The 10,435-nt window shown below is 46.2% G+C and overlaps 1 protein-coding gene across 1 annotated transcript; it reads left to right on the forward strand.

Moving 5' to 3' along the window:
- The first annotated feature begins 364 nt into the window (after positions 1-364).
- On the forward strand, positions 365-9,934 carry ETV2 (ETS variant transcription factor 2). Its single transcript, XM_035118724.3, has 7 exons — positions 365-440; positions 3,216-3,395; positions 4,005-4,088; positions 5,414-5,581; positions 6,545-6,736; positions 7,448-7,566; positions 9,173-9,934. The coding sequence occupies exons 1-7, from the start codon at positions 365-367 to the stop codon at positions 9,356-9,358; spliced, it is 1,005 nt and encodes a 334-aa protein (XP_034974615.3). The 3' UTR covers positions 9,359-9,934.
- The last annotated feature ends 501 nt before the right edge of the window (positions 9,935-10,435 follow it).

Below are 10,435 nucleotides of genomic sequence, written 5' to 3' on the forward strand. Positions count from 1 at the left end.
GCAGCACATCTGCCATACTTTAACCTTAAAACATGAGGCTCTTAATCCCAGGGTTGTGGGTTCGAGCCCCACGTTGGGCAAAAAGATTCCTGCAGAAAAGCAGGTTAGACTAGATGACTCTTGTGGTCCCTTCCAACTCTGAAATTCTATGATGGCAAGTCCAGATATTCACAAATAAGAAGGAAAGCAAAAAATCATACTGCAATCTGATTGTATTAGAATATGAACTTTTTTTGCTATTGTTGTTTCAACTGTTTATTATTATATCTGCCTTACTTTTGCCTAGTTTTAATACTTCTTTCATTAAAAATATAAAAAAATTCTGCTCAATTCAGATCTACATCAATTTAAATAGATTGCAGACATGGATCCTTGGCACCAGTGCTGGAGGGAGCCACCCTTGCAAATGGTCCCGACTGGAGCAGAGGTGGAACTGTCGGGTAAGAGCTTCTCCCTTCCTTCCACACTAACCCCTTAACCATGTTGGCTGCAGCCCCGTACCAACGATTGTAGGACTTCCTTCTCAGTGCCTATGTGTAGGATTGTGCTGTTGGGTGTTGCTTTAGAGTGTTTTATTTTAAAGAATAACTCAAATGAATAAATGAACTTAAGCAGCTTTTTTCATTTTAGTCATTCCTACAGTTCCCACCTATGGCATGCCAAAGTAAAGGACTAATGCTTTTTATTGAGTCAGACCATTGGTCCACCTAGATCAGTGTTGTCTACACTGACTGGTAGCAGCCCTGCAGGGTTTCAGCCAAGGGACCTTCCCAGCCCAACCTACCAGCCACCTTCTGCATGCAAAGCAGATGCTCTTCCAGTTGTCGTCGTACTGCAACTCCCATCACTCCCGACCTTTGGCCATCCTGGCTGGGGCTGATGGGAGTTGGAGTCCAGCAACAGCTGGAAGGCTGCAGGCTCCCTACGCTTGATGTAAAGTATGCATTGGTTAAAAGATAGAGAGAGAGCCATTCTCTTTCTATCCTGCATTAATCAAATTCATGATGCTATAGCCTTTTTTAAATGTGTTTTTGGGTAGGGGTGGGGCTATTGGTTTGGTTTGTCTTTGTTTTGGGTTTTGATCTTGTATTTTCATGCTGTGAACCCCCCTGAGCTCTGCAGATGAAGAGTGGCCTACAGATAAATAATACAGATAAATAATGATGATGATGATGACATTCTGTGTGTCTCTTCAGCATCACTTAAGAAAATGCTCGAAGTCAACGGCAGTAGCCCCACAGATTTTTTTAAATGCAAAGTTTTATGCAAAAGTAACACAAACAAACATATTTTTAAGAAAATGTAAGATGCAAAAGTGAAGCAACACTGTCAATGAAGCCATGAATTATCAAAATGGTTGCAAGTGAATGTTGAAAGTTACAGATAATGCTCCCTAGGATAAGTAGTAGTAGTAGTTGAAATAATAATAATAATACATTTATATATAATAATACCACTTGCCTGCCATAATGGCTTCTGAGCAGTTTTCGTGTGTTTGTGTGTGTGTATGTGTATGTGTGTGTGTGTGTGTGTGTGTGTATCTTTAGCACAAGAAGAATGGAACTGGTTCTTTAACATTTTTGCTAGGAAGTTCCAACCTTAAAGAAAATGTCTTCAGAACTATATATCAGTGCCATCTTATCCCTTATAAATTAAGACAAAATTATAAAGTTAATATAAATGGCTGGAGATGTAGAAGAATTTAAGTGGGCATTATTAACATGTACTACTAGTCATTCACTGAGATTAAATGTACAGTATTTGGAACACATTATTGGGCATCATTCAGAAAACCACAGAGCACAACGTAACGAGAATCCTAAAACGGTGCTTCTTTGTATAATGCAAATGGAAGCGTTCAGAGGACAAGACGTTAAAGCAGAGCCAGGGTTTTTATTCCCCCTGAGGTGGTAGTGAGTAGTTTGAAAGTGGTTTCACTTTCAAAGGTGTGTACACTTGTGTACACACATTGTTCTCATGTGGCTGGGTGGTCACTCAGAGCCACTGCATGTGGAGTTGCCAGTTCTAGGCATCAATGCTGGGGGGAAAGCAGGAGGCTTTATCTTAAGAAATTTCCGGGAGAGATGTATAGCTCAGTGATAGATCACATGCTTTGCTTGCAGAAGGACTTGGGTTCAATCCCTGCCACCTGCAGTTCAAAAGGATGAATTCACAAATAATTGGAAATATTTCTGGCTGAAATCCTAAGGAGCCTACTGCCAGTCAGAACAGACAAGGCTAGTCTATTGCAGATAACAATAACAATAACAATAACAATAAATTCATTATTTATACCCTGCCCATCAGACTGAGTTGTTCCAGCAACTCTGGGTGGCTTCCTTTGTGCAAAGCCTGTGTGATCAGGTGTCTTCTTCTTCTTCTTCTTCTTCTTCTTCTTCTTCTTCTTCTTCTTCTTCTTCTTCTTCTTCTGCGATCACTTGTAGCCGAGTAAGATTGACTTCCATAAACACGGTTTTAACAATGAGTCCCTAAGTGAATGTGGAGGCCAATTCTGGATCCACACATCCTTCCATAAGGAAGACATAGGTTTCTGGGTGGGAGTTGATCATGGTGATGGTTTGCCTTCCTCTTAGTACGTTTCTCCCTTTTGTCCTGAGTTCGAGTGTCTTAAAAGCCCATGACACCTTTGGTAAAGGCTGTTCTCCAACTGGAGCACTCGCAGGCCAGTGTTTCCCAGTTGTCAGTGTTTAAAAGATTTGCCTTGAGAGGGTCTTTGAACCTTTTTTGTTGACCACCAGCATTACACTTTCCATTTTTAAGTTTGGAATAGAGTAGTTGCTTTGGAAGACGATAATCAGGCATCCGCACAACATGACCAGTACAACGAAGTTGATGTTGCAGAATCATTGCTTGGACACTGGCAATCTTTGCTTCTTCCAGTACACTGGCATTAAGGGGTAGCCTTGGGATGAATGTAGACACCATTTCTTTCAAGCCAGCTTTAGCTCTTGTACCATTTTGTGCAGCCATTTTGTGTACCATTTTGTTTATCCTGCGGGCCTCCAGATATTTTTTGGACTCCAACTCCCATCAGCCCCTTCTGGCACAGCCAATGGTTGAGGGATGATAGGAATTGTAGGCCGGGAATACCTGGAAGGTTTCAACCTCCTTGTCCTTGCCCTACGAAAAAAAGTGTTTTCGAATGAAAGTCTGATGCCCTTACTTCTTTCTCTTTATTTCTCGCCTGCATCAAGATTACATGGAAGATTACAGGAAGGTTTTCCAAGAGGAAGACTTCAGCGCTGTAGATTCCTGGTTTTTGCCAGAAAATGAGGTGGATCAGACGCTCCCAAGTTGGACCGGTGGGAGTTACCTAGCTGAGCTTGAAGGGTTTGAGAAGGAAATGCCGTTCCATCACACGCTGGGCTTGAAAGGTAAATGATATCCCTGTGCGTGTGATCACTAACATATCCCGACCTTTGCATCAGCCACACTGGAAAGTCGTGGGAATCTGTGACCTTCCAGATGTTGATGGATTCAAAGGCCTCATCTGCACTATCGATTTAAAGCAGTATCATACCACGTAAACATTTATAAGTATATGTTGGAAGCTGCCCATACTGGCTAGGGCAACCCAGTCAGGTGGGAGGGGTACAAATAACAGAAAGAACAAGAACATCAACAACAAGAACAACAACGTGGCTTCCCCAAAGGATCATGGGAACTGTAGCTTGTTACAGAGGCTGTTCCTCTTACAGAAGACCCTCTGTTCCTCTTACAGAGGTACAATTTCCAGAGTGGTTTAACAACCAATCCCTCTTCCTAGAGAACTCTGTGAAAGGAATAGGGGTCACCTAACAACTCTCAGCATCCAAATGACAATTCCCAGAATTATTGGGCGGAAGCCATGTCTGTTCAGAGTGGTATGATACTGCTGTAAATGTGTATTGCAGGTGGGACCCACATGTTGTAAGTTGCTTGGAGACCCTTTGGGCAGCGGCAAGCAACTAACAAGTCTAATAATTATCCCATTTCTTTTCTAGGCTTTCCTGAGTACACAAATGCGGCAATGGAATTGACACAGGTCTCTTCTACCTGCCTGGATTACAGTGCACTGTATGAAAGTGGTAAGTTATAGGGACTGGCGGAGGAAGAGGGGGGTGGGGGGAGCGCACTGCCCCCAGCAGCGCAATCCCGGTGAGGTGCCTTCGCGGCTCCCCGCAGGCGGCGCAGCATGCCCCCAGGACGGGCGGCGGGCCCCCAGGACAGGTGCCACACCCCTGGGACGCGTGCCAGCCATGCCCCCGCCTGCTCTCTGCCCCCTGGTGCCGGAGCATGAAGCTCCGCCCCTGGTTATAGGCTACTGTGCAGGAGGAAAGAGATATGGCTCTGTAGGCAGTTTTAGGAAGTTTGGGACACATCAGAGCAGGGAGAATCAGGTGCCCTCCAGATGTTGTTGAACTACAACTCCTATCAGCACCAGCAAACATTGACCAATGGTTAGATCGTTAGGGATGGTGGGAGTTGGTCCAGCAACATCTGGCAGGCACCACACCGGCTGTCTCTGCCTCGGGTCATTTCTGCCTCTGTGGTTCTAGGTTCAGACCAGATTGGCAAATGTTTCATTTCTATGCATTACAAAATAATCAAAGGATCTTACTGTAATACACACACACTCACACAAAACCAATAACGGTGCCATAAGTCACCCATTAATTACAACAGTGACCAGATGTTTAGGTAACAAGAGGCAAAGGCTTTAAGACTTCAGCAGCAATTGCTGTTCAAAAGCTAGCTTGAAATTATATATATATATAAAGGATGTTGGCATCTGCTGGCAGATGGGCAAATAAAGACGGAACCTGGCAAATTTCCAGAGTCCCGAAATCATGGTACATACAACAAGGGAGCTTGTTTTATGCTTCCAGGTATGTTGTATGTGGAGTTAGTTTTTCTCTGCATGCTATGGGGATGTTTGCTTCACATTGTCCCAGATCCTGGCTGTAGGTGCAAAACAGGAACGGGGATCCTCCAGAGCAGGGGTTCCCAAACTAAGGCCCGGGGGCCAGATGCGGCCCAATCACCTTCTCAATCTGGCCCACGGACGGTCCGGGAATCAGCATGTTTTTACATGAGTAGAATGTGTCCTTTTATTTAAAATGCATCTCTGGGTTTTTTGTGGGGCATAGGAATTCGTTCATGTTCTTTTTCAAAATATAGTCCGATCCCCCACAAGGTCTGAGGGACAGTGGACCGGCCCCCTGCTGAAAAAGTTTGCTGACCCCTACTCCAGAGGATATTGGCCTGCAACTCCCATCAGCCCCAGCCAGTGGCCAACAATAATGGGAGGCCACACCTGGAGGGCCAGCGCTCCCTGGTGTGTGGTGAGATAAGTGGTCAGATAGCGGTTGCCCCTCCTGTTGATGTTTCTTTCTCCTTCAATTGCCTTCAGATTCTAGGCTTGCCTATCAGGACAGTGGCCCCACGAGTCTGCAAGGCACCCCATATGTTAGCCCTGTGTCTCAGGCCTCGTCTTCTCCTCTGTGCTGCTGCTCCCCTGAAGAGCAACGGCCCTCATTTCAGCCTCTGCTTGGAGGTCAGCCGGAACAGCAAGAGCCAGGTAGGCATGCCAGGCTGTTGGCTTCATGCACTGATACTGGGTGTCCCAGAAACCCATCTGGCTGGCCATTGTGGGATCCTGGCCTAGATGGGTGATATTTGGTCGGATCCTACAAGGCGATTCTAGTCCGTATGTTCTGAAAGAAGCGTGGAAGCAGAGGATTCCGGAGGACGGAAAGCTGAATCTTGCAGGCTCATTAAACAGTTTGCATTGTCTGCAGCAATGTAAGAATGAAAGAAGCCCTACTGGATCTGGCCAGTAGCCCATCCAATCCAGCATCCTGTTTTCACAATGGTCAAAGCTCACTCCTCTCCTCTGATTGCCAGCAACAATTGATATCTAGTATTCTGATAGCGGAAGGAGAACATATGGTAGCCGTTGTAGTCAAGGCTAGTCCTACTCAGAAGAGAACCTGTTGAAATGAATGGACGTGATTTAGTTTCCGTTCATTTCAATGTGTCTGCTTTGAATAAAACTAAGCGGGATACAATCACACTGCTTCTCTAGTTCAATGTGGTTCACACTGCACCTAGCCCAATATTACTCTGATTTGGAAGTGTTCCTGCAGAATCTCAGGTTGATGTCTTCCCTGTTACCTGCTACCTGATCAATTTAACTGGAGATGTAAACCTGGGACCTTCTACATGCAAAGCAGATGCTATGGCCCATTTCTGATTTAGAAAGAGGATAAAGGTAGATAGAGGCACCATGGCTGTAGCCAGGATTTGGTGGTGGTGGTGGGTCGGGCTTTTGTTAGGGGGCAGAAACTCAGATTTGTATTGATTTTTAATGATTTTTTGGGGCAGCTGCCTGCCTGCCTTCCGCCCTTGGCTACACCATGAGATGCACAGAAGCCCTAACGCATGTTGAGCCCTTCACAAACCTCTATGACTTTATCAGGCATCTTCCACATGCTTTCAAGTCTACCCTCACAACTCCGTTGTTCCATAATTTCCCCTCTAGAACAAGAGTTATTGGGGGTTGTGACATCCCGTGATTGGAGAAAGACATCTGGCCCCGCTGTCGTCAGCCAACTGACCCCCTTGGAATGCGATTCATGTCGGTGTGGCCCTCCAGTCAGAACCCAGAGGAAAAAGGAGTCAAGGGATTGGGCAGAGGCCAGTGTCACCAACGTGTCCCATAGGGAACGGACAGGTAAGAGTCTGGAAAGATTTCTGCCCTTCCCATCAATACTAGAAACCAGAGACAGGGCCTTTTCGGAGGCTGTTCCATAGCTTTCAAACTATTGGAAAAGTCAGTCCAGGTCCTCCTCTTTTGGCTTGCAGAGGTCTTCAAAAAGGTTGCTGCGTTGCTGGAGGCTTTTTGTGTGCATGGCTCTAAAACCTGGAGAGGGGGGTGGGGAAATCAGCAGATTTAAATCTGCTCCCTTCAATTTATTCGGCTTGATGTGCTGCTACCTGTGTGATTCCAGCAACAGCTTTTAATCGCCATTTTATTGTTATGCTTGTAGCTTTGATTTAATCTTGTAAACACCTTCCAACGATTCCCAGAAAAACACTGTGTAAATTGGGGTCCGACAATGGGACGCCAGCAGGCAAAAGTAGACAGCAACCAGGCCGCTGCTGGTTTAAAACGATCAAGCGGTGTAAAAAATTCATGAAATTAACAACAGCAGCAGCAGCAGTGGTGGCAGCAGCAGCTGCCACTGCTGTCCCCTCCCCAACTTCCCTCTCCCTGCTGAGAAGACCCTTCCCCACCAAAATCACCACCGCCCAGCCCTGACAGGAACCACAGGTTAGGGGGCTCTATACTTGCCTTGCCCTGGGGCACTGGCAACCCACGCTATGCCACTGGCTCCGTTGAAGCCCTGCATACCACCAACACTCCTTGCTTCTTCCTGGACAGGTTCCGGTCCCATCCAGCTGTGGCGTTTCCTATTGGAGCTGCTCCAAGATGGCTCCTGCCAGGCCTTCATCCGCTGGACGGGGAACGACTGGGAGTTCAAACTCTGCGACCCCCACGAGGTGAGGCTCGTATGTGAATGGAAGGAGTGGCACTTAACCCACAAGTGGGGAAACTCCTCCCATGCCTTTCCCATCAACAGAGGTGTACCAAGGCTCCCTTGAACCCTTGGCAAGGAGAGCATGTGGATGGCCTGGCAGGATCCGAGCCAGAGTGGTGTGATTTTTACACCCCCTTGGTGGGGGCCAACGTCACAATGATGATGATGATGAGGATAATAACAACAACAACAACAACAACAACATTAATAATAATAATAATAATAATAATACAGTGGTGCCTCGACTTATGAATTTAATCCGTTCCGAAGGCACCTTCGTAAGTCGAAACATTCGTAAATCGAAAAACGCCATTGGAAACACAATTTCCCATAGGAATGCATTGAAAACGGAAAAATTTGTAAGTCGCAACCCTACCTAAAAATTCATAAGTCAAAAAGTCCCTATCTAAAACCGCTGCAGTTTCCCCCCCGGGTGTTGAGTAATTTGTAAGCGTGCAGCCATTACCCCAATTCGTAAGTTGAAAATTTCGGTTGTCGAGTTGTTTGTAAGTCGAGGTACCACTGTAATTTATTATTTATACCCCGCCCATCTGGCTGGGTTTCCCCAGCCACTCTGGGCGGCTTCCAACAGAAGAATTAAAATACAATAATTTATTAAATATTAAAAGCTTCCCTAAACAGGGCTGCCTTCAGATGTCTTCTAAAAATCTGGTAGCTGTTTCTCTCTTTGACATCTGGTGGAAGGGTTGTTCCACAGGGCGGGTGCCACTACCGAGAAGGCCCTCTGCCTGGTTCCCTGTAACTTGGCTTCTCACAGCGAGGGAACCGCCAGAAGGCCCTTGGCACTGGACCTCACTGTCCGGGCAGAATGATGGAGGTGGAGATGCTCCTTCAGGTACACTAACCCTTAGGTGCAACCCTACCCATCAATAGTTTTCAAAACCTGTGTATCATACATAGTTTTTTGAAAACCTGTGTATCATACAGGAATGGGAGATAGGGTTCATAGAATTGCACTGTCGGAAGGGACCCCAAGGGTCATCCAGCCCAACCCCCTGCAATGCAGGAATTCCAGCTAAAGCATTCAGGACAGGTGGCCCCCTAAACTCTGCTTACAAGCCTTCAAGGAAGGAGAGCCCACCACCTCCCGAGGGAGAACGTTCCACGGTTGAACAGCTCTTGCTGTCAGAAAGTTCTTCCTGATGTCTAGTCAAAATCTCCTTTCTTATAATTTGAAGCCATTGGTTCGAGTCCTACGCTCGAGGAGTAGAAAATAGCTATGCCCCCACCTGGCTACATCACAGGGGAGCAATTTGTGGGTCTCCAGCTGTTGTCAGCTGTACGGAAAGTAGATGCCATCATCTCACTAGGCAGCCTTTGCCAACCTGGGTGCCCTCCAGCTACTTCAGACTATGTGCTGGCTGGAGAGTTGGTGGAATTGTAATCCAAAACAGCTAGAAGGTTATAGGTATGCCAAGACCGCTGTAGCACAACACGTTCAGCTGCAAACTCAACATGCAACAGGTCTCTGGCTATTGTGATCTTTACACTGACGCAGTGCTTGGGGGCTGCCTTCCATCCCATTCTTCTTTCTCAACTACGGGCAGGTGGCGAGGCGCTGGGGCAAGAGGAAGAACAAGCCCCGCATGACCTACGAGAAACTCAGCCGTGGCTTGCGCTACTACTATCACAAGAACATCATTCACAAGACCAGCGGACAGCGCTACGTGTACCGTTTTGTCTGCGACATCCAGGGCCTGATGGGTGAACTGGCTGAGAAACTGCACAGCTAGAAAAGCCCAGCATTGTCGTCGTCAAGCCCCTGGGGCCTACCCTCTGCTGATGCCAGGAAAGAAACAAGGAGCAAGCTGCTAGTGGGGACTTCACCAGCTTCTTTAAGACTTTGCTTAAGAGCTAAGCGGGTAGCAAGGCTGGCACAAGGTTGGTGCTTCTGCAAATAGGACATTTCTGCTGCTGCTGCTGCTGCTGGTTGCAGGCTGGCCAGAGACTGTTTGCCAAAGGTATGCCCATTAAAGCAGGTTTCACTACTGTATTTGGAAAAGTGATCGTTTACGCTTTTTGCTCCCCACTCATGGAGCAGGGAACAACAAAGCAAAGACCAATGTTCGTTCAGAAGCAGAAAATACCTGGGCATTCAGTTGGAACAAAATACAGCAGGGTGGAAGGAGTATGTAATTCCTTGGTGTCTCTCTCCTCCACTCCTCCGTCATCCCCCCCAAAACCATGCACTGCCTCATTTGCTGAATATTTTACCAATTATACATATTCATAATATGCAGAGAATTTTCTTTGTCTGGCTCCCTTGGGTCAGTGGCTGGATTGTAAGCCACTTGGGGTAGGGGAACCGTCCTTCCAGAATTTGTAAAGCACCATGTACCGTAGTAGTATGAAAATAAAACAAACGAACAGACCCAAAGCGTAATTTTTTAGGTGGGTGAAAATATCTCTCAGCTCTCTTGGTTGCAAGGGCCATGGCAGAAAGTAAGCAGCGAAATTTTAGCAGCTTTTCAAAAAAGGTATCTGAAGAAGTGTGCATGCACACGAAAGCTCATACCAAAATAAAAACTTAGTTGGTCTTTAAGGTGCTACTGAAGGAATTTTTTTAGTTCTCATTGTGTTTAGTCATTTAAGATCAGCTGAGCATGCACAGGATTACAGTGCAATTGACAAGTCTAATTGGTCAGTTTCCTACTCTTACTTACCTGGGAGTAAGGTCCAACGAACTAAAAACAGGAACTAGTTCTGAATAGACATATACAGCATTAGAATAATTTCTCCAATTCGTAGCAAACATCCACGTCTTCTGAATGTCCACTTATTTTGTGGGGTAGCATGGCCTTTTTTCAGTG

The sequence above is a fragment of the Zootoca vivipara genome, chromosome 6 (assembly GCF_965207765.1).
Source record: "Zootoca vivipara chromosome 6, rZooViv2.hap1.1, whole genome shotgun sequence".
In the NCBI taxonomy this organism is placed as follows: Eukaryota; Metazoa; Chordata; class Lepidosauria; order Squamata; family Lacertidae; genus Zootoca; species Zootoca vivipara.

Bases quoted from the DNA above. Each gene is read 5' to 3' on its own strand.
- ETV2 (XM_035118724.3), top strand. From the start codon at position 365: ATGGATCCTTGGCACCAGTGCTGGAGGGAGCCACCCTTGCAAATGGTC. The intron at 4,089-5,413 runs GTAAGTTATAGG...AATTGCCTTCAG, and splicing joins CAGTGCACTGTATGAAAGTG to ATTCTAGGCTTGCCTATCAG. The intron at 5,582-6,544 runs GTAGGCATGCCA...TTTCCCCTCTAG, and splicing joins GCCGGAACAGCAAGAGCCAG to AACAAGAGTTATTGGGGGTT.